The sequence below is a fragment of the Scylla paramamosain genome, chromosome 10 (assembly GCF_035594125.1).
Source record: "Scylla paramamosain isolate STU-SP2022 chromosome 10, ASM3559412v1, whole genome shotgun sequence".
NCBI classification, from domain to species: domain Eukaryota; kingdom Metazoa; phylum Arthropoda; class Malacostraca; order Decapoda; family Portunidae; genus Scylla; species Scylla paramamosain.
The window spans coordinates 27,089,355-27,114,431 of record NC_087160.1 but is presented as its reverse complement, the minus strand read 5'-3'; the positions used below and the strand labels follow the sequence as shown (position 1 = coordinate 27,114,431).

The 25,077-nt window shown below is 37.0% G+C and overlaps 1 protein-coding gene across 12 annotated transcripts in view; it reads left to right on the top strand.

Moving 5' to 3' along the window:
• The window catches only part of LOC135104457 (CLIP-associating protein 2-like), a 114,391-nt gene that overhangs the window by 68,340 nt on the left and 20,974 nt on the right, over positions 1–25,077 (top strand). For 9 of the 12 annotated variants that reach the window (XM_064011914.1, XM_064011915.1, XM_064011916.1 and 6 more), the window contains 12 exons: positions 396–553; positions 666–775; positions 1,110–1,236; positions 1,563–1,816; positions 2,300–2,451; positions 3,464–3,745; positions 4,622–4,642; positions 6,455–6,556; positions 11,057–11,257; positions 11,534–11,667; positions 14,633–14,746; positions 18,381–18,440. In XM_064011914.1, the coding sequence (XP_063867984.1) occupies positions 396–553; positions 666–775; positions 1,110–1,236; positions 1,563–1,816; positions 2,300–2,451; positions 3,464–3,745; positions 4,622–4,642; positions 6,455–6,556; positions 11,057–11,257; positions 11,534–11,667; positions 14,633–14,746; positions 18,381–18,440 (1,715 nt within the window). The remainder of the gene's footprint in view (positions 1–395; positions 554–665; positions 776–1,109; positions 1,237–1,562; positions 1,817–2,299; positions 2,452–3,463; positions 3,746–4,621; positions 4,643–6,454; positions 6,557–11,056; positions 11,258–11,533; positions 11,668–14,632; positions 14,747–18,380; positions 18,441–25,077) is intronic. The other 3 variants (XM_064011920.1, XM_064011917.1, XM_064011925.1) reach the window with 3 other exon arrangements.

The window sequence follows — 25,077 nt, the reverse complement described above, 5'->3', positions numbered from 1 at the left end:
CCTCCTCCTTGTTGTTCTTGTTCTTGTTCTTCTTCTTTAGAATGAAGGACATCTATACTTTTGAGAGGAGAGAGAGAGAGAGAGAGAGAGAGAGAGAGAGAGAGAGAGAGAGAGAGAGAGAGAGAGAGAGAGAGAGAGAGAGAGAGAGAGAGAGAGAGAGAGAGAGAGAGAGAGAGAGAGAGAGAGAGAGTAAATATGCCAAAATGAATGCCATAAAAAGTGCATGTCTGCATATGAATAATATACTGCAGAACCTTTAATTGGCTGATCTAGAGCATTGTTCCACTATGCATAGCCATGAGAACATGACAGCATTGTGAACCTGTGAGGCTTAAACTTACTTTCACTTGGTTTAAAGCAGGTACTTCATTACATCACAACCCCAATCATTACAGCTGCAGCAGGAGCAGTGGACGAAGCCTCTTTCTTTGCACTGTTTGAGGATGTGCCAAAGGTCACCATATACTCCCACAAGGAACTAGAGGATACACTAACGAAAGTGCGAGAAGTTATAGCAAGTCAAAGCAACGACTGGGATAAAAGAGTGGATGCTGTGAGTATTTGCTCTTTGTGTTGATAATGTGTATCGAATGACCAAGCACTCATAATGGTACACATAAAGAAGTGACAGTATCAGTACTTAATAAATGCATGATGTTTTGCAGCTCAAAAAGATTAGGAGTTTAATCATAGCTGGTGCTGGAAGTTATGAGGAGTTCTACCCTCACCTAAGGCTGCTGGAACCAGCCATGCAGCTTTCCATCAAGGATCTCAGGTAAGAGTTACTTTTGTGCCTTCTTGCTTCTCTCAAAATTTTTAATGGTCCAGTCATCATCATTGTTGTCATTACTGATACTGGATATTTTACATCAGTTTGTGGAGGAAGTGCCATTAAAGACAATAGTTACATAGGTTATTTAGTTAAGGAAGTTAAATTCTTGTTAAACTGCATTAATCTTTGGAATTCATAAAAACAATATGTAGACAGTGAAATATGTATGGTTGCAAAATACATAAATTATACATTATGATGGTGAAGGTAGTCACCAATTTATTTACTTTCTCTGACCAATTTCTGCCATGGCGCAATCTTGCATTTCTCTGGGCAGGTCACAAGTGGTACGAGAGGCATGTGTCACGGTGGCCTACATGTCTCAGGAACTACACCATAAAGTGGACCACCTTTGTGAGACTCTTCTTCCAAGCTTAATTAATTTAATCCCAAATAGTGCTAAGGTCAGTATTTAAAAAAATGTTAATGTATATTGCTATTAATTTTCTATTTGACTTTCAGTGTTTCCATTTGGACACAAAACTTGTATTATTTACCTTTATGTAAAGTCTCTCTCTCTCTCTCTCTCTCTCTCTCTCTCTCTCTCTCTCTCTCTCTCTCTCTCTCTCTCTCTCTCTCTCTCTCTCTCTCTCTCTCTCTCTCTCTCTCTCTCTCTCTCTCTCTCTCTCTCTCTCTCTCTCTCTCTCTCTCTCTCTCTCTCTCTCTCTCTCTCTCCATTCCATTCCATTCCATTCCATTTGTGAAATTACTAAACCTCTCACTTTTCCAGATCATGGCATCATCTGGAATTGTCACAATTCGTTTCATCATACAAAACACCCACCACCACAAGCTGATCCCCATCCTCCTGCGAGAGCTGAGCAGCAAAAACCGAGAAATTCGGAAAGTGTTGTGTGAGGTGCTCGATCAGTTGGTCCACACTTGGCCCACACACTCCATGGAGAAGCACATTGTCATCCTGTCTGAAAGCATAAAGAAAGGAATCACTGATGCTGACCCTGAGGCACGGGCATTCTCAAGGAAGTGAGTAACGATAGAAGCATATTTTAAATCTGGGGAAGTCTTGTCTATCTACTTTACTGGAATGCCTGCCTTGTACAAGGCAATCACAGCTGTTATGTTCTCTTGTAGTAACCCTCTCCCCCCATCACACTGGGATATGCACACATCAAATGTCACACAACAAACAAAAAAGAAATGGTGAGGCACAAATTAACACATTAACCAAAATCTCACCTTGTGGGCCTCACAAAGCAACTGAGCACAGCTGCCTTGCCAGTGTTGCCAAGACATCATTGTTGCCAACAGATCAGCTAGCAGAGATTTCACATTACAAGTTAACTCATTCTTAGCCATGAACTGAAAAATTCAATTAATCAGTTCACTAATTTTCTGTACAGAATGTATATGTATGTATGTATGTATGTATGTATGTATGTAGCTATCAGAAAAGCTTACTTTATTAGATATAGTAAAGTAACATCATATGTATTCATAATATTACAGAGCTTATTGGGGCTTTGCGGATCACTTCAAAGAAGAAGCAGACAAGTTGCTAAATTCTCTTGACCCTAGTTACAAGAAGATGCTCCAGGGTGAGATGGGCATGTCAAACTCCTCTTCATCCCAGTCTCTTCATGGCTCACAGAGTAAACAAGGTAGGAAGCAGTTGTTATTGGCGAGGCAAGAACCAAAGTACTGGGATTTATACAATTCCTGGCCTGGTGGTGATTTGCACACAAGTATGGAAAGTAAAGGAGGAAAGTCACATCATATATATTTCAAAAAGAATGGAACCTATGAATAATTTTAGTGGATTTGAGAAACTATCCTTGATTCCCTAGGAATTAGTATTCTGATATATAGCTTTCTATGGCTAAATTATATTGATGTGGCTAACACCTCAGGCATGAAAGAGACTTTGTAGTTTGTCTCATTGAGGAAGTTGTACAGTTTGTTGATGGTGTGCAAAGAGCAGGGGTGTTGTCACCTAGCTTGACTTGGAGGTAAGGAAAGGGAATCAGTAGCAGGCAAAATGGTACGGCCAGGAACTTACATGAATAGGAGCATCTTCATAAGATTCTTGCAGCAATTCATCATAAGGCAAGTCCTTTTTTTTTCCTCCAAGGAAAAGAGTCAGAATTACCCTTACTTACATCCTAGCATATATAATCCATATAACCATTACTGATCCTCATGTGTTTATGGTCATAAAACATTTTTCTTGTTATACTAAATTTTAAATGACTTCCTAGTATTTGTTATATTTTGCTGCAAGACTCATATTGTCATTCACATTTTATAAAATTTTTGCATGTTTGAGCACATATAATTTTACTAGTGACAGGACTATCTCACATTTAGAAAATTTTATTTATATTTTCAAGTTAGCAAGCCATCGCATGATTGGGTTTTGTAGTTGTCAAGAATTATTTAGTTGTGTTTTGTTATTTAGTCCTCTAGTGATAGTATGTAGCAGGCATTTGATTCACTGCTGATGCTTGGCCTTTGCTTGTTCCCACATTCCTTCCTGCCTCAACATCAACACTCTGGCTTGTGTGTGTTCCTGGGTGTTGTGCGACTGTGCCCGTTACCATCATCAACTGTACATTGGTAATACCAACTCCATGATGGGCGTGTGGATATTGCCTTCCCATGGGACTTTATCAGTTGGTGGAGGTCGCACTGGCTGGGCAAGGTCACCCTCCACTGCAGGGAGCACTGAGAATCTCTCGGGACAGTTCTCTAGGCCGTCACACACCAGCATCCAGCGATCTGCTATCCCTACTCCTGCCTCACATCGACCACAAGAGTCTTCAGCCTCCCCTGTCACACCCACCTCCAACTTCCGATCCAACAGTGCCATTGACCTACAGGCTGCCCGGCGGGCTCAGGCTCGTTCACAGTACGCCCAAGCCCAGAGGCTCAAGGTGGGCTCTGGGGCGTCACTACGTAAGTAATTTCATGAAAGTCTCATTCCTTCTAACTCTAACACCCTAAAGACATAATGTAATAAGTGCCATTAGTTCACCTCAGAACTGATCATGTCCCTGCGCAGGGATGTTAGCCTGCAAAGATATATTTGTTGATTAGATAAATGAAAACAAGATGGTATTTAAATTTTCTGACCAGTTATTGTACTGAATTCCTTGATGCAACACAAGGAACTTGGCTCTAATGAAAGCTTAGCTTTTTATGCATTTACTGATTCATGGATATATTCAGCAGTCTTATATCTACCAGTTAACAAGTTTGATTCTCAAATATTATTCTAAAAGCTTTTATTCAAATTCATCCCATTTGTTTATATATTTGATACAACCTTATTTCTTATTTATTGATTAATTAATTAATTAACCAGTTGATTAATTGGTTATTTAGATATTTATTTATTATTTTCATTTTTTCTCTTTTACTGAATTTGTTTTATTTTAAGGTGATTTTTCAGTCAGGCTTCGAAAGTGAAATTCAGTCTATATGTAATATTACTAACTTTAATAGTAATCAAAGTAGTAAGATATGCATGTCTGCATGGTAGGTAATGAAGTTTTAGAATACTACAAGCAGAAATGTTTTCCTTAAGAAATAACTTAATTCAGTTCAAAATGCATAAAAGTACACAAAGTTCTGAAACAGTCATGCACATTGTCCACAAAAAATACGTTGTCATGGCTTCTTTGACAAGACTGAAGAAAGGAGTCATGATAACTCACATCACAAGGGTGTCTTGCTTCAAAATAAAATTGGAGTGTAGACTTTGGTCATAGCTTCCTTTGTAGTATTGTTGCATTATTAAAGGTGACCATCTTACTTCTTGTTCTCATGTAGGACCTGAAGGAGAGGATAAAGGTGAGTAGTATCAAGTAAATTGTGAATGCAAAACTTTGACCAGCCTTATTATGACAGAGCATGAACTTGATGCACACATCATATGCACACACACACACACACACACACACACACACACACACACACACACACACACACACACACACACACAAGAAGTTTAATGATATAATAGGCAAGATCATTTGAATACTGAACATTTTGGCATAAATGTAAATAAATGAATAACTAAAAAATTAAGTACTACATGAAAATTACTGTTACACATATGACTTTTTTTTCTTAAACTTTATATTCGCAAGATGTCACTTTTGTATAATTATCTCAGAAATAGGTTTTTGCTACATAGCATATTGATACATGAAGTTTGAGATACTAAGCCAACTGCTAATGCTTGAAGCTGAATGATAATTGTAAGCTTTCATGTTGCATAATATGATTTTTGTGTGTTGTTATTATCTAATTTGAAATATTGATATGTTAGTTACAAAAAATGAGAATGAAGTGCAATATTAAAGCTTAAGCTTGTGTGTGCTTGTCATACTCAAATTGTTTCATAAAGTTGTCATTTATAAAGAATCCTCACTACAGTTTACACTGCCTTTCCTAAATCCTGAAAAGTGTGCTTGGTAACCCTCCTTCAAGGAGAATATCATTGTTTCATACAAATAATATTCCTGTGAAATTTATAATACATCAGTGAAATTAGTGGTATAAGAATGTATTGAAGATGTTATTTTCCACACCTCATAACTTCTTTTTGGAATGGCATTTGATTTTTTTTTCCCCCTCTCTCCCTCACACACACACACACACACACACTCCCTCCCTCCCTCCCTCCCTCCCTCCCTCCCTCCCTCATTATTTTTTTCCCCTCCATTGATCTCTGTTACATAAAAAAGAAGTTTCATTTAAACAGGGCTTCAGAGCCTCATTAATAATAATGTGTATTATATGCAAGATGCATCTTGCATATAATACACATCAAACTCTAATAAGATCATTTTATTTATTCAAAATAAGAAAAAATCCCATTATTTAACAAGCAGAAGGTTATAAAAATTTGAATCTCTAATCATCACCTTCACCTAGTCATACTATTGAAGTTATGTTAATTAGTGCAGAATACCCATTGTGCTAGGTTGTCTTCCACACAGTTACATATTGTTCTAACACATGGATTGCACCTGCATGAAGCATATGAGCATATTTTAAATGTTGGAAGTGATTAGGCAATGAATGGAGCAATGTGTCATTGCAAGGTATGCAGCTGTGCTATTGGAAATACATACAATAAAGTATGTATCAGAAATCTTGTGATTTTGAGGTAGTGAAAACAATGATTACAAATAACCCATCAGTAGTGGGTGGTCTAATCACACATAGCTAGATTGTGAGAGGTACAATAGTATATATACAATCAGCCAGTGCAGTCAGTAACTCATCTGCAGTGGAAAAATATGTTTTTCTTGATGTGTTTATTAGTTTAGCTTATTTAATTCAATGCTTTTTTTTTATCAGAAGTTCTTGCAATATATTATTGTCATGAATATGAATAATTCAAGTAGAAATCAATATATTTTCACATTTATTTAATGTATTACACTTGAGTTTGAGAAATATCACAGAACTTGCAATATGTAGTGAGAAACTGTTTAATTTCTCAGTAAAACCTTTCATTAGACTTGAAATATTTTTCATAATGAAATTGTTTTATATAACTTGACTTACTGTAATACTATATTCTTAAATTTTTTCTCATGTTAAGATGTGAGTTATCATTTGTTTAATGTTTGGTTGGAATCTTTACTACAGCACGTCCAAGAAAAACGTCCGATCATCCGCCCATCAGCTCCATTACCTCCCCAGACCGCATGGGCCGGTCCAGGAGTCGGGGTGGTGTTTCACAGTCCCAGCGTGAGTATCAGCATGCACTCTGGCAAAGTAGCTGTCTTATGTACTGAATGACCAAGAGCTCTTGAAGACAGTAAAACCTCCAGATGTCAGCATAATTGGAGGCAAGCCTCTGCCAATTTCTCAAAATTCTGACATGAAATATTACTAAAAACCTTTGATAACCCTTTCAGCAGACCTAGAGCCTCCTCTTGCATTTTGCTCCGAGGACATGCTACAGAGGGCTGCTGGTTGTGGTTCTGGCTCTGGTTGAAGGCTTAACCTTTGCAGGACGACTCCTACACCAGCCTCGGAGTCCCCATCTGGGGAGGGGACCATAAATGTCCCCAGGTCGGACTGCCTTTCCGTCGACGACCCTAAGTGTCTTGACACCCCCCTCAACTTTTTCTTCATTAACTTCTGCAACATTCGCGGTCTAAGATCTAATTTTCAATCTGTAGAACACCACCTCTCCTCTTCTAAACCTCATCTTCTTTTCCTCACTGAAACTCAGGTGTCTGAGGCAACTGACAGTAGCCCCTTTTCTGTTCCCTCCTACTTTCTCTATCCTCATTTTCGATCCAAAGCTGGATGCTGCGTTTATGTGCGCAATGACTTAACCTGCTCTCGTGCCCACGCTCTTGAATCTTCCGAGTTTTCCACCATCTGGCTACGACTACAGAGTCATTCTCATACTAAATTTATCTGTGCTGTATACCTCTCTCCTAACTCCTCTGACTATAAGAAATTCTTTGACTACTTAACTTCCAAAGTGGAGCACATTCTGACCCTCTTCCCTTTTGCAGAGATCTCCATTCTTGGAGACTTCAATGTTCACCACCAGCTTTGGCTTTCCTCTCCCTTCACTGACCATCCTGGTGAACTAGCCTACAACTTTGCTATCCTCCATGACCTAGAGCAATTGGTGCAACACCCTACTCGTATTCCTGACCGTCTTGGAGATACGCCCAACATTCTTGACCTTTTCCTGACCTCTAATCCTTCTGCTTATGCTGTCACCCTTTCTTCTCCGTTGGGCTCCTCCGATCACAATCTCATATCTTTATCTTGTCCTATCACTCCAATCCCTCCTCAGGATCCCCCTAAGCGAAGGTGCCTCTGGCGTTTTGCCTCTGCTAGTTGGGGGGACCTGAGGCGGTATTTTGCTGATTTTCCTTGGAATGACTACTGCTTCCGTGTCAGAGACCCGTCTTTGTGTGCTGAGCGCATAACAGAGGTGATAGTGTCTGGCATGGAGGCGTACATTCCTCACTCTTTTTCTCGTCCTAAACCTTCTAAACCTTGGTTTAACACAGCTTGTTCTCGTGCTATACATGATAGAGAGGTGGCCCACAAAAGGTACTTAAGCCTTCCTTCACCAGAATCTCATGCACTTTATATTTCTGCCCGGAACCATGCCAAGTCTGTTCTCCAACTAGCCAAAAACTCCTTCATTAACAGAAAATGTCAAAACCTTTCAAGATCTAACTCCCCTCGTGATTTCTGGCATCTAGCCAAAAATATCTCCAATAACTTTGCTTCTTCTTCTTTCCCTCCTCTACTTCAACCAGATGGCACCACTGCTATCACATCTATTTCTAAAGCTGAACTCTTTGCTCAAACCTTTGCTAAAAACTCTACCTTGGACGATTCTGGGCTTGTTCCTCCCTCTCCTCCACCCTCTGACTACTTCATGCCTCGTATTAAAATTCTTCGTAATGATGTTTTCCATGCCCTCGCTGGCCTAAACCCTCAGAAGGCTTATGGACCTGATGGGGTCCCTCCTATTGTTCTCCGAAACTGTGCCTCCGTGCTTGCACCTTGCCTAGTCAAACTCTTTCAGCTCTGTCTGTCAACATCTACCTTTCCTTCTTGCTGGAAGTTTGCCTACATTCAACCTGTTCCTAAAAAGGGTGACCGCTCTAATCCCTCAAACTACCGTCCTATTGCTTTAATTTCCTGCTTATCTAAAGTTTTTGAATCTATCCTCAACAGGAAGATTCTTAAACATCTATCACTTCACAACCTTCTATCTGATCGCCAGTATGGGTTCCGTCAAGGCCGCTCGACTGGTGATCTTCTGGCTTTCCTTACTGAGTCTTGGTCATCCTCTTTTAGAGACTTTGGTGAAACTTTTGCTGTTGCCTTGGACATATCAAAAGCCTTTGATAGAGTCTGGCACAAAGCTTTGATTTCCAAACTACCCTCCTACGGTTTCTATCCTTCTCTCTGTAACTTCATCTCAAGTTTCCTTTCTGACCGTTCTATTGCTGCTGTGGTAGACGGTCACTGTTCTTCTCCTAAATCTATTAACAGTGGTGTTCCTCAGGGTTCTGTCCTGTCACCACTCTCTTCTTATTATTCATTAATGATCTTCTAAAACAAACTTCTTGTCCTATCCACTCCTATGCTGATGATACCACCCTGCACTTTTCCACGTCTTTTCATAGACGTCCAACCCTTCAGGAGGTAAACATATCACGCAGGGAAGCCACAGAACGCCCTGACTTCTGATCTTTCTAAAATTTCTGATTGGGGCAGAGCAAACTTGGTATTGTTCAATGCCTCAAAAACTCAATTCCTCCATCTATCAACTCGACACAATCTTCCAGACAACTATCCCCTCTTCTTCAATGACACTCAACTATCCCCCTCTTCTACACTGAACATCCTCGGTCTGTCCTTTACTTATAATCTGAACTGGAAACTTCACATCTCATCTCTAGCTAAAACAGCTTCCATGAAGTTAGGTGTTCTGAGACGTCTCCGCCAGTTTTTCTCACCCCCGCAGCTGCTAACTCTGTACAAGGGCCTTATCCGTCCATGTATGGAGTATGCTTCACATGTCTGGGGGGTTCCACTCATACTGCTGTTCTAGACAGGGTGGAATCAAAAGCTTTTCGTCTCATCAACTCCTCTCCTCTAACTGACTGTCTTCAGCCTCTCTCTCACCGCCGCAATGTTGCATCTCTAGCTGTCTTCTACCGCTATTTTCATGCTAACTGCTCTTCTGATCTTGCTAACTGCATGCCTCCCCTCCTTCCGCGGCCTCGCTGCACAAGACTTTCTTCTTTCTCTCACTCCTATTCTGTCCACCTCTCTAACGCAAGAGTTAACCAGTATTCTCAATCATTCATCCCTTTCTCTGGTAAACTCTGGAACTCCTTGCCTGCTTCTGTATTTCCACCTTCCTATGACTTGAATTCCTTCAAGAGGGAGGTTTCAAGACACTTATCCACCAATTTTTGACCACTGCTTTGACCCTTTTAGGGACTGGCATTTCAGTGGGCATTTTTTTTATTAGATTTTTGTTGCCCTTGGCCAGTATCCTTCCTACATAAAAAAAAAAAAAAAAAAAAAAAAAAAAAGGAGTACCTTCTTGATGTGCTCTCTCTCTCTCTCTCTCTCTCTCTCTCTCTCTCTCTCTCTCTCTCTCTCTCTCTCTCTCTCTCTCTCTCTCTCTCTCTCTCTCTCTCTCTCTCTCTCTCTCTCTCTCTCTTTTTCTCAAATATCACTCACTTTTCCTTATAGTTTTCTCTTTTTCTTCTCAGGAGTCGTTTAGTGTATCTTTTGTTGTTTCAGTGCTACTATTGTCAGAAAAGAGCTCTTGTTTTCTCAAATATCACTCCCTTTTCCTTGTAGTTTTTTTCTTTTTCCTCCAGGAGCTGTATAGTATATCTTTTGTTGTTTCAGTGCTGCTATTATCAAAAAGGAGCTCAGCAATAATTCAGTCATTTTTTCTTCATATGGTCTTTGTAATTTATCCACTTGTCAGCTGTAGTCTTCATCTTTTTTCTCTTATCCTTGTCATCAGTCCATTCCCTTTCTCTTGAATCTAGTTGTTACAGTTAAACAAAGTAACAGATCAGATGGGAATATATATATATATATATATATATATATATATATATATATATATATATATATATATATATATATATATATATATATATATATATATATATATATATATATATATATATATATATATATATATATATACATACATACATACATACATACATACATACATACATACATACATAAGCAAGACTACATACATCAAGGGGATGCTGTTCCAAACCTCTCATCTTAAATATAGTTTGAAATGTATATTCATATTTGTATATGTAGATATTATGTGTCTTCAGATTTACAGCTGAGTCTATATATAGATGTCATTCTGGAATACTCATATATAGAGAAACTGTTGGTAGACATATGGATGAAGGTTGGCAGAGTATATATTTAGACAGTTTCTTATTTGGTAGTAAATAGACGTGGGAGTATTTTGAGGAGGATAATTAACCGCGTTTTACAATGTCTGATGATCCAAGAGAGTATATCTTTTCTTACAGAAACAAAGAAGTTTGGATTAATCTGGATGAGAAAGAAATATTCATGACTAAGGAAAAGTTGGATATTAGTAAATATGGAGATGGTATGGTAGAAATATAGATCTTCTTTACTGTCTCAGCTTGTTAAATACAGCTATGTAAATGCAAGCCCTCTTTGCCATCACAGCTGGCAGTCGTAGTGGGTCTCCCTCATCACGGCTCAGCTATCAAACATATGCATCACCTGGTGATTCTGGTACCATGGGGCGCACCAGACGCAGGAGTGGGATTCCCCGCTCTACTGGTACCTCAAGGGAACCATCACCTACCCGCTACAGTGCACTCAGTGGAATATCTCCCTCCAAATGCCGGTCAAGGTCAATCTCTGGTGAGTGTTTTCCTTTGTGTTTTCCTTTACACTTCATTTATTTTTCCTCTCTAAGATAGATTCCTTCATTTTTGTTTTTATTCCTACAACAAAAGGCATGACATCTTGTCTTGGCTATCCCTTTTTAAAGAGGTCACCTGTTTACAGATAAATAGATTGGACTAATGTCAAGGGTGAATGTCAGTTTCTCTTACATTTAATAGATGAAACATCACAAGCTTAGCTCAGATTATGGGTATATTAACCAAGCTAAAACTGAACAAAATATCTTTTTAGGTGCATCAGAAATGCCTCCCCAAGTGCCTGTCAAGTCACGGCAGGTGATGGCACAGAAAATTTTGCAGCAGAGTCGGGAAGCAGAAAGTGCTCTGGCTGATGCCCTGGTGAGCCTACCACCAGGAGGAGTTCTGGTGAGTGACTGTCTCAAGGACTACTTTTCCTTTTGAAAAGTCCTTGTCTTGACAGCTTTTTTTTTAAGGATGATCTTGGGATTTTATTATATGCATATTAATAGTTTTTTTTTGTCTATTATACTTACATATTACAAGCTACTGAATTTTATGGAAATAATTATGTGTTTCTGATAACATTAATACAGAAATTTCTTCAAATAAGTATCACATATTGGTGAGATTTACTAGAAAATTTTTCTGCTCCCTAAATCTTTATACATTGTTTACTGGTGTAATGGTATGTACATAGGTAGTTGTATGCTACTTGTTTTTCTACATATCCTCTATAATAAAGAGGAAATGCACTATACCTTGTTGATATCTGTAGCATGGGAAGGTTTCAGAATTGATTTGATTAGTATACTTCAAGTATTATTTTAACAAAAATTGTTTTCCTGCAGTCCACTGGGACTCTGCAGCATTCCACCACTCATGTATGTATCAGGCAGAGAAGTAAATATTATGAATACTTTTATACATGGAGCACTGCAAATATTTATGTGAATCTTGTTATTTGGGCTTATAATATTTTACGTAGCATAGAATTATACACAAAATAAGTTCAACAGTAACATTTCTCATTATATTTCAACATTGCATTTGCTGTGTAGTGTGAGAGACTGTATTCTTACCTATTCTTCCTTTTTGTGTTGAGAATTACAACAATTAGTTTTGAAGCAGTATTCTTTGCTCTTGCTTTATCAATAAGATCTATCAAATTTACAAAAGCAGTACTGGTTTTGATATATGAATTATAATTTCATGCTGGAATGCATATCTTTTTTGTTTTTTGTTTTATCATCCTCTTAATTTTAAGTAGACTGTTTAACCATATCGCTCTTTACTGCATTGATATAGTATGTTTAGATGTTGTGGTACAGTGATGGGGTGTTACTACCAAATAAGTAAGGTATTAATTATAACTAGTGCCTCTAATTTCTGAGTTTTCTACACAAATTACTGTTTAATTTTGATGACATGAACCCATGGTGAACAACTGGTTATAAGAATATTATGATTATTAAGTCCATTTACTTTAGAGATGCTTGAATAATTTTGCATAATAATTTTGTATGATTTGTGTTTTATTTTAACTGATTACTTAAAAATTTGTAAGTCTGTTATGACTGATAAACTCAATGAAATTTCCATTATTTTTTTTCTAGTCACTGTTGATGTAGATGCTCAGAGTCTGATATAATTGTTGGTATAACTATTTTGGAAAGATTGCACTGAACTCCAGGCAACCTATTCAGCACAGTAACTTTAAAACTATTCATACTAAAAGCCAGTCATGTGACTCTAATGGCCAGCAGCAAACCTTATGGATTCCCTTCTTTGCTCACCTCATTTAAGATTAATTGATTTTGTCATTAATGGATTAACAGTTATTTAACCATTGCTGTCTCCTAAGCAGATTTTTAATTTGGTAATTATTACAATCTAAATGATATAGCCACTGAAACAGGATATTATATATATTCTATAGAATTTAGAAATTATTCACTTAATCATTATGGTTATATGCAAATAATACAAATGAAAGTTTATTTGTAAAAAAATATTTTCATGAATTGTCTTTGTAATGTACAGGTAATTTTTTAAACATAACATTGAGAACATAATCAATGCAGGTGTTAAATAAGAATATTTTATTAATATTGAAAGCACTGGTCTGGCAGTATCCATTTTGACACAACTGAAGATTGTACAGAGGTTTGCTGAGGCTCACCTGTGTATTAGACATCTTGAAATAAAAAGCTTTTAGCATCTATTGATAGTTAAAACAAGGAAAAATCAGGTCATAATGTATATTGTAGAAAATACATATTGCAACTATATCTAGTTGGCTGTCTAAAGCTTAAGGTAGTTTTAGTGCATTAGCTATATAACACACACACACAATATATATATATATATATATATATATATATATATATATATATATATATATATATATATATATATATATATATATATATATATACACAGTGGAACTTCAGTTACTGAACATCTCCCTTTTTTAACAACTTGGTTTTCAAACAAAAATTTTAACTCACAATTGCTTCAGTTGCCATACCATAATTCGGTTTTCGAACAAGGTTACTTGATTTCAAATGCTACAAGACATAGCAAAAGCTGCCATTTATTACTAATTTATAGTTTCTATAAATATTTCCTTCATTTTTATATTGGAGGAGACACAGAGAGTAAGACAGTAATTCAATCTTTGAAATAAGTTAAATCTGATCCTGTTGAATAACCTCGACGTTAAACAAACAAGTTCAGTGCTCAGGAATAATCCCGAGCCACCTGTGGGCCTCTCTATGACTCATAACCCCATCACTACTGCACAACTGCATTTTCCCAGTGGCTTTTCCCAGCAGCAAGATGTCTAAGTGCTATGATCACCTTCATTTTGGCGGTGAGTGCATTGCTCCTGTCTGTGTCACTCAATAAGGCTTGCCTCACATGATCAGAGACAAAGAGAATGTCTGCATGGTCTAAAGTCTGAACAATATCTTTTGCTGTGTCACTAAGTTCATTCAATATATCCTTTCTGGATAAAAAAAATTTCTAAGCTGGAGATGATGTGGAGCGGCCATCTTAGCAGTGGGAGTGTCAGTCATTACCCACTAAGACATGATGGATGTGTATCTGAGAACGGATTATTTAATTTTGCATTGATTCCTATGGGGAAAATAGTTCCAGTTTTCAAACATTTCAGATTTTGAATGGCATTTAGGAGCTAATTAAGTTTGAAGACTGAGGTTCCACTGTATACATACATATATATTTATTTATTGTATTTATTTGTGCCTTTGTGAGTGCATAATTTTTTTAGTATGTTAATTCTTAATATTATTTTAAGCTTTTATTGTAATCAAATTGCCATATATTCCATATGTGTTCTCTGTTCCAGCGTTCACCAAACAGAAAAATGTATACAAAAGCCTTTGAGGACCAATCTGACAATGACAGTGAAACTTCCAGTGTTTGTTCTGAGCGCTCTTTTGACTCCAGCAGACAAACTAATGTAAGTCCACATTTGAAGCCTAATTTTGATTTATTTAAGAGTAGAAGAAAATCAGATTTTTTGGTACATTGTGTGTCAAAATCTAAGCTTCATATTTTTTTATGCTAGTTTTGTTTTAATGCAGAATTGCATGATGGGAAATGAGATGAGTGGAATTTTGTTTCACAATTTTATTCACATTCTTCTGTGGTGCCTTACAGCAATAACTTTTCCATCCACAGTAAGACTACCATGTCATTAGCCTCTCCCTTACTCCCCTGAATGGTTGTGTATTTATTCCATTGGAATTCACCTTACCGGATTGTTGTTCATCTCCCTGGTATCCTACCTCATATTTACCTGCTGACTGCTGAAAAAAATTTTTTCTCTCTCTCTCTCTCTCTCTCTCTCTCTCTCTCTCTCTCTCTCTCTCTCTCTCTCTCTCTCTCTCTCTCTCTCTCTCTCTCTCTCTCTCTCTCTCTCTCTCTCTCTCTCTCTCTCTCTCTCTCTCTCTCTCTCTCTCTCTCCTTACATGCTCCATTTCATGTTTTAGCGGTCTTCAGAAAATGTGGAAATGAACCATTATATTTTTTTACATTTATTTCACATTCATTTAGTTTTTGTAAAAAACAAGAAGCAACTCATTGAATATAGTAGTATTTGTGGTGCCCCCTAGTGAAACAATGTAAGCGACACAGGTAAAAAAAATAATAAATAAATAAAAAATAAATAAAGAAAGAAAGAAAAAAAGGAAGAAATGTTTGGAGGTTTCACTTTGTTCCAAGCCATGTGCATACTTAGGTACCTTGCTTCAGCCCTGGTTGCTGAAGTAAGGCCATACTTGGCTGTTGCCTCAAAACTATTGAAAGGGATTTTCTGTTCCTATTGCTGATCTTAATAAGGTGAAATATGATACAAATGTTGTAGTCATCATAATGAAGCTTATAGTAAAACAATAAGTAAATGCCAGCATTAAGTGTGTGTTATCTGGGTGTCTAAGTGATTAGTACTGCTCGTATTGCAAGTTTTGATGTTGACAGGAATTTAGAATTAAAGACAAAATATATTCTGTGACTTTGTTTCTGGATGCCTTTGACAGGTAGAAAACCTAGGTTATGTAAGATCTTGATTCTGAATATTGCATTTATCATTATAGCCTAATATACCAAGGCTATGTGAGTGCAGGACATAGCTACTCTTGACTGAGTTTATTTCCTTATTGCTACAAATTTCTAGGCTATTTCACGCTCCTGGTGTTGATGAAGTTACTATCAACTTTGATTGCAAAAAAACATTTTAGAAAAATTATATCAAAAGTGAGGAGCCCTCTGGTTAGCATTATGGACGTAACAAGACTAAGGCTGCCAAGTCACTCATTCACACTGTCATTGGCTGGAAGGTGATGATACACCTTAATCTCTTGCATTTTTTTATCTTAGCACTTCTCTAGCACAGAATATCTTGCTGTGCTGTTCATGAGTGGAAAAAAATATTTAGTTTTTTATTACATTCAAACTGAATTTATCCATTGGACTTTCAGAATATGTTGGTTACATCACATAAGAGCTTGAGTTGGCCTGTCCTATGCATGAAGTAACTCAGTTTCAACACATGTGTCACTTGCCTGACTTTACCACGGGGCACCACATTTATATTTGACTATTGTGATGTGCAGCTTTTCCAAACTGTTACTTCTCACTCATATTCTTCTTTGTATCATATAAGTAGAAACAGACTTGTTTTGGATATACTTGAATGCCTTCCTTGCTGAGGCAACTTCTTAGCTATAATAATGAAGTTAAGAGACTTTTGTTTTAGAGATACATTTTCATAACAAATTGAGATTTAATTGAATTTACTTTTTATTGTGAAAGGCTTAGTTATAAGTTATTCAAGTCCCTTTTAGATTAGGGCTCAAGAAGTGGTTCCCATTTCCCACAAAGGGTAGCCCTGTGTTGTGCATTAGTAGCCTATAAATGTCTGGAATGTTATGATTCTGCATTACTTTGTGCCGCAGTGTAGGGATTATGCATTACAATTTGAGACATGGCTTTTTGAAGACTAATGAGTTTGAATGACCATTTTTCCCCTTAATTGGTGTGATTGCATGCCTGATTTATTTAATTTGTGCAGATAGTTTGTTGTGGATACTTCAATAGTCAAAGATTCTTTGTATAAATTTTATCATAATGTGCGAGCAAAAGTCTCGCAGTCATGTTTTTTGTTTAGGATTTAGCATTGGCTTTGATGCAGCAACATGGGGGGAAAGTTGAGCTTTTTCTTCATGCACCAAGACATGGTCCTCACAGACTGTAGAGAGAAGTTCTGGGTTTATTTCTTAAAGTTTGTGAGCTGTCGGATTTGATTTGATCTTGAACTGGCTGCTGATAGCATTTAAAGTTTTATTTGAGAACTTATATGAAGGACCGGGCTTCTTAAGTTGGACCAGAACTTTGGTGTCAGGAGCATCATGACAATCCAAAGTTGCACGCTTTGTTTGACTGGTCCAGTCTCTCCATGTATTCTCTTCACACTGTGACCAGCCTTATGGAGCATTTATATATGTGTCAAGGCTTCCTTGGACAAGTCAGGGTTATGCCCCATTGTCACTTGATCAAACTATGGATGCAGAAAGGATCAGTCACAAAAACTAAAAAAGTCACAGGAGTGGACAACAAATAACAACCTGCTGCCACAAATAAATAATCACTGGCATCTCAGTTCCCACCCAGGTGTAGCCCTCTGACATGTAAGAGTTGCCAGTTTGTCTCTCTTCCTGCTACCCTTTACTCTTATGGTTTAGGGGGTACATTTCTGAATGCGCCAGGAAAGCAGACACGCAACTGACTCATGCCTACTTCCATGATCCCCACTGTATTCATTTCAAGTGAAAGAGTCATCCCATGGTCCAGTGTTTTAGCATCTGCATTATTACTTGAGTATACACATTTATTACTCATTCCATTAGTTATATTAACACCTGACTGATTTCTGGATTATGAATAATCTACCTGTAGGTCATTTTAACATCCCTTTGCAGGGGAACAGCTGAGATATAAAGTCATACATTGCCTTTAGGAATAGAAATACAGAAGAAGGGAGTTTTCAGTCTTTTGCAGGATCCCTTACACTTGTCATATAATGGCAGCATTATTCTTTCCACCTATCCATAGAAAATAAGTGGATTTCAAAAGCACTAGTTTATCCAAATGAAACTCAGTCATGAGCTTCCATGCAAATATACATTTGATATACTTACATCATATAAATCTTTAATCGTATAAATCTTTAGTTCAAGGAATCTTTGACTTGTAGTATCTTATCTTCCCCAGTCACAAAGTCAATGACAAAAAAAGTGTTATGGACTCAAAATTGTCTAGTTTGTGTTGATAGTCAAGAGCCCCAAATACCCTATCCTTGTTTTAATTGGTTGTAATTGATCTTTTGTGTGACAAGAGCTCTCAAAGTAATGTTTCACTATCTTTCATTCAGTTAGTACTGGACTCTTAAGTTGAGCCTTAGTAAAGATTATTCATGTGAAGCACAACTTGGGAGCTTTGTTGTCATGTTTGACAGTTTCAGGCATCTTTTTTTTTTGTGCATTTTTATTTTTTTGTGTAGCTTATCAGTGGTTCTCTCTCCTGCTGTGTCCTAGCTAATCTGGTATGGATCACAGCAACGTATTCTCAAGGAAGTCTGGGAACCATCATCCAAGGTGAGACCATTTAATGTGATGGAAATATTTTCCATTTTATCTTTTATTTTGTATTTAGTTGGATCCTAGCATGGTGGATGTATTTAGACTTGCATTAGCCTTTGAAGTTATAAACAGTTTATTATAAAATACCTCTGTTTATTCACAGATTTCTTTTGATAATAAGATGAAGTGAAAAATTGAAAATACAAATAATCATTTATGTAGAGAATTCTTTATTTTTAGAAATATAATTTTTAAGGAACATGCCCATGGTCTTATTATTGTGTAATATTTTTTGAGGTATGGCCTTAATGACCCTTCCAAGTCAGGTCGAATTGCCTCCCTGTAATGCCTTCACTACTTGTAATGATTACATTGCCAGTTATATATAAGAAATTAAGGAAAGCTACCTCGTAATAGAAATATGATATAATAGAAATATTATTCTAACAACCTTGTGTTGTGTTCTGAGGAGGGTAGAAGGTAAAAGCTGGGAAACTTTGAAAATATAAATTTAAGATAAACAATAATCAAGTACAAAAAGGTCCACAGAATTATTTATAACATTTAGATTCATATTAATGACAGCCATAAATGTTTCCCTTAAGCAGGCACAATATTCACTAATGAACCTCTGTGACTGTCTAAGATAAAACCAAGAAAGCAGGTGAAATTTCTAGTACCAGTTTTCTCATCTTATGTGAAAGGAGCATGCAAACTGATCGTGCCACATGAAATTATCAAGAGTGTCTCAAAGAATTTTTAGTTTATCTTTTTTTTTAATAGAAATGCCTCTGAAATGTGTGTGTATATATATATATATATATATATATATATATATATATATATATATATATATATATATATATATATATATATATATATATATATATATATATATATATATATATATATATATATATACACACACACACACACACACACACACACACACACACACACACACACACACACACACACACACACACACACACACACACACACACACTACCTGAAGAACATTTTGCTTGTTGGTTAACTGAATCTTGCAGGATTTAGACATTACCAGTGGTTGGAAGGATAGCTACAGTGACAATTGTCCAATTGTCATTGGACGATGTTATCTGAGAAATACTGAAAAAAAATAAATAAAAAGAAATAAAATAAATAAATAAAAATAAATAAATAAATAAATAAATAAAGGTCTTTTGTTTTTATGTACTGGTGGATTAATGATATTGGTTTTTATACATTTTGATAGACAGCTTCAAATCTCTTCAAGCTGAGAAGCTTGCTAGCTCATCTTTCAACTTATCACATCTTTGGACTTGTGTTGTCATTTTTGTTAGAATTTTTTGTCATTGGTTAAAGTTTTGAGCATAAATCCAACAGAAATTTGAATTATGTAGTTTGGAAGGAGCTCAGGAATCTAGACCTGTACATGAAGCAACTAGAGACTGTGCAGTCTCTAGTTGCTTCTAGTTCCAAGTTATGAGTTATGACCATGAGTGTTATTGTGACAATAGTAACAGATGAATTAAAGGAACCCAATCAGATTTATACACTTGACCAGTAAAGAAATCCATGTATTATTGTGCATTCTTAAGAAAGGAAGCAGGAAAGGAAGGCTCTATGAAGCTACTAAGTCATTAAAGAGGAGAGAAGAAAGTATGGCACTGATGAACTACTGAGGGAGATAAAGCCAGCTTTGATGGTAATCAATTCATTTTATTGTTTTACTACTGATTTATTTAACAGATGCAATTACATAATGTTATGCAGTGCAGTTATAGCTAAATATTTGTTACAAATCATGGCAAAGAAAGAAGCATCGGGAAGAATCACCCAAAACTGGATGAGGTGTTTTACAGCATAGCATCCATTACTTGTATATTCATGTTTATGCATACACACAAGGCCAAATATAGATAAAAAGAATATTAATAAAAAAAAAAAATGTCCAGACAGTATTTATTGAAATGTTATCAGCCTTAAAGTAAGTTTGTTTCAAATGCAGGCTGTTTCAGCTTACCCAAACAAGATAGAAATATGCTTATCAAGCCATACTTGAGTAACAAAATAATGTATGATGAACAGAGATGAGCATTGTAACAATGTAACTTTTATCTTTTTATTTAGTTGTTCATAAGTCAAAGAATGTTACATGGCACTGCTACATTGGGAGAAAATGCAACACACACAAAATTAGCATTACTTTGTCTTTCCTTTACATGAATGTGTAAGCTACAGTCAAAGTTACAAAAATTGTATTAAATAAACTTCAACAAAATATTTTTATATTTGTTATTACTAAGGTAAATAAGTGTAAAGACTTTAAAAGTTAAAGAATATAAGCATTAATGTCAAGCATTATTAGATGCTTTGCATAAGTCAGCTTAAATGTCCCAGATTAACACTAGTTGTAACAATTGTTGCCACTATGCTATACCCCAGGAGTTTATGCATAGTACAGCTGGCCACATACCACCACAGCAAGGCTCAGCAACAGACACTGGTTTACCCCTGCTGCTTCATAATGAGGCCATTCATTACCTGACATCTATTTCAATCCTTAGACCAGAGCAGATGCAGGATACTGTATACACTTATATACATTTCTCTCTCTCTCTCTCTCTCTCTCTCTCTCTCTCTCTCTCTCTCTCTCTCTCTCTCTCTCTCTCTCTCTCTCTCTCTCTCTCTCTCTCTCTCTCTCTCTCTCTCTCTCTCTCTCTCTCTCTCTCTCTCTCTCTCTCTCCACAGCATGGTAACCATATTAGTTGATTTGAATGTCTTGTGGTATTCAAAATACTTGAAAGAGCTAGTTACTGAGATTATATCATATGAGAGGCTGAATTGAATAACTACCCAAGCTAACCCACAGCATTATCTTGGAAGACATATGGGTATTTCTCATGGTATTTTTTTAGGAGAAAAGTGTGTCTCATAAGCCATAAAATACAGTACCTCCTACATTCTTACTTGCTGTTCAGTTATTCCTCTCTCATTCAGTGCTGTCTTCACACAGTTCATTCACTCCAGGAGTGGCCTTCCTCTTAAATTTTCACTGTGCACTTCTGACATGCTCTTTACACGCATTTAGATGATTTCCATAATAGTTTTTACTACACTAGAGTTACTGATGCACAGCTGTTGCACAGCAAAATGATAGCAAAGCAATAGTAATGAATAATCAGCTATTGTAAAATATGTGAAATATGATAAAGTAATGATAATAGTAATTTAAATAGAATTATTTGACTGACTGATTTAATGATGTTGCAACAGTGGATATTTATCAAAATGGTATGTTTTGTGAAACTGGTAAAAGAAATGGCAATAGATCCCTTTTCTAGTACAAGTTTTTGACTGCTGTGATGAAAAATGACTGGCTTCTGCTTGGTTTGGGTTTCACTTTGTTTTTTTACTTATCAGAATCATGGCTTTGGCCTCATGATGTGATTATGTATGTGTGAACCTTTTAGGTGTATAGAATTAAGGCTCCAGCATCCTATGATTGCATTCAATTTCTACTTAGGAGTATGAAGTAGTACCGATTGCTATCTTCCCTTGTTAATTGACTTGATGAAGGACTTTAGGAAACTAAGAGTTATTGAAATAGCTACAAGATTATGCAGATAGACATTATAGTCATTGTGCAGCATTTTCCTGAACATTTGTTTTCCAGATCGCATGAATGCATTATATTTATCATATATTTAAATATAATAACTAGAATTAGAGTTGATGGACAGAGTAACAAGGGCATGATATGCAAGAAGGATGTTTATGGAGCAAGAATTAGTAGTTGCCAGTGGTATGGATGAATGGAGAGCAGTTGTGAATCAATTACATTCATCCCTCCAATATCTGTCCTAATTCATGCACGGAATGTCCAGATATTGCATGTTTTACTAATTCTAATTATCATCATTTACTGGACATTGGTGTAAAAAGGGTGATGTACAGTATTACATATGTGCACAACCAATTCTAAGACACATTTTGTCAATGAAATTCGTCAGAAATGCTTTTTTTTATTGATTTATTTTTTTTTTTATATAGGAAGGACAATGGCCAAGGGCAACAAAAATCCAATAAATGCCAGTCCCATAAAAGAGTCAAAGCAGTAGTCAAAAATTGATGAATAAGTGTCTTGAAACCTCCCTCTTGAAGGAATTCAAGTCATGGGAAGGTGGAAATACAGAAGCAGGCAGGGAGTTCCAGAGTTCACCAGAGAAAGGGATGAATGATTGAAAATACTGGTTAACTCTTGCGTTAGAGAGATGGACAGAATAGGGGTGAGAGAAAGAAGAAAGTCTCGTGCAGTGAGGCCGCGGGAGGAGGGGAGGCATGCAGTTAGCAAGATCAGAAGAGCAGTTAGCATGAAAATAGCGGTAGAAGACAGCTAGAGATGCAACATCCTGGAATGATTCCTGTCCTGTCACCTGTTAGGGTGACAGGACAAAACCCTGAGGAACACCACTGTTAATAGATCTAGGAGAAGAACAGTGACCGTCTACCACAGCAACAATAGAATGGTCAGAAAGGAAACTTGAGCTGAAGTTACAGAGAGAAGGATAGAAACCGTAGGAGGGTAGTTTGGAAATCAAAGTTTTGTGCCAGACTCTATCAAAAGCTTTTGATATGTCCAAGGCAACAGCAAAAGTTTCACCAAAATCTCTAAAAGAGGATGACCAAGACTCAGTAAGGAAAGCCAGAAGATCACCAGTAGAGCGGCCTTGACGGAACCCGTACTGGTGATCAGAAGATTGTGAAGTGATAAATGTTCAAGAATCTTCCTGTTGAGGATAGATTCAAAAACTTTAGATAGGCAGGAAATTAAAGCAATAGGACAGTAGTTTGAGGGATTAGAACAGTCACCCTTTTTAGGAACAGGTTGAATGTAGGCAAACTTCCAGCAAGAAGGAAAGGTAGATGTTGACAGACAGAGCTGAAAGACTTTGACTAGGCAAGGTGCAAGCACGGAGGCACAGTTTCGGAGAACAATAGGAGGGACCCCATCAGGTCCATAAGCCTTCCGAGGGTTTAGGCCAGCGAAGGTATGGAAAACATCATTGCGAAGAATTTTAATAGGTGACACGAAGTAGTCAGAGGGTGGAGAAGAGGGAGGAACAAGCCCTGAATCGTCCAAGGTAAAGTTTTTAGCAAAGGTTTGACCGAAGAGTTCAGCTTTAGAAATAGATATGATAGCAGTGGTGCCATCTGGTTGAAATAAAGGAGGGAAAGAAGAAGAAGTAAAGTTATTGGAGATATTTTTGGATAGATGCCAGAAGTCACGAGGGGAGTTAGATCTTGAAAGGTTTTGACACTTTCTGTTAATGAAGGAGTTTTTGGCTAGTTGGAGAACAGACTTGGCATGGTTCCAGGCTGAAATATAAACTGCATGAGATTCTGGTGATTAAGTACCTTTTGTGGGCCACTTCTCTATCATGTATAGCACAAGAACAAGCTGTGTTAAACCAAGGTTTAGAAGGTTTAGGACGAGAAAAAGAGTGAGGAATGTATGCCTCCATGCCAGACACTATCACCTCTGTTATGCGCTCAGCACACAAAGACGGGTCTCTGACACAGAAGCAGTAATCATTCCAAGGAAAATCAGCCAAATACCTCCTCAGGTCCCCCCAACTAGAAGAAGCAAAATGCCAGAGGCACCTTCGCTTAGGGGGATCCTGAGGAGGGATTGGAGCGATAGGACAAGATACAGATATGAGATTGTGAAGATTTTTAATCTCTCTTCCTCTGTCTCTGTCCTACATCTGCCACAATACACATGGGATTTTTTCAACATGATTTATATGTTTTCTTTATGTGCGTAATAAGACATTGTAAAAAATAATTATCAGCTGTGAAAGGAGGCATGTACTCCACAGTAAGAGGCAACAGATGACAGAACAGCAGATGTGAACACCACCAAGGGTCAGCAGGAACAGGGAAGAGTTGTGGTTGGGAATGGGTGTTGGACAGTAATAGTACATATGAGGAATACCACTTAGTGAAATACTGCTGCATATATAAACAGTATATCTGCAGATAGTAAAAATGAATATGCATGTGCTATGTATTGTATGAGTATTTCCTTGTACAGTTGACATACATGAGCAGAGATAAATTACTTATTTGCCATAACAATAGTCATGCTGCCTGAGAGAGAGGTGGAAAGAAATGCCAGTAATACAGTATACAGTAATGGCGCCACCACATATTAAAAACACACAAACAAATGAGAGGTGTCTCACTATTGCAGCAGCATTGCCCTACTGCATCACACAGAATGTGAGGAAAAACACAAAAATTCACACATTTCAAGACCATGTAGTGGCAGTGCACTGCTGCCAAAGAGAGGTTTGCAATGGGAAGCTTAAGTTGCACTGGCAGCTGGCATGTGTATGTCCAGATATTGATGAATCTGGTTATTAAACATCTAATTAATAGAGACATGGTTTTGATGAGAATTTCTTGCACATCTGATCTGATGAGCAGATCAAGCCCAGGTGTGAGAAGAGTGATCGGTATATAATGGTGTGAAAGTTTAGTTATGATGACTCGTCTTCTTTCCTGCAGAGGTATAGGAGCAAAGATATCAGGGAATATATATTTGTAAATTCCTTGTCTCAGCTGTATCTGTTTGACAGGG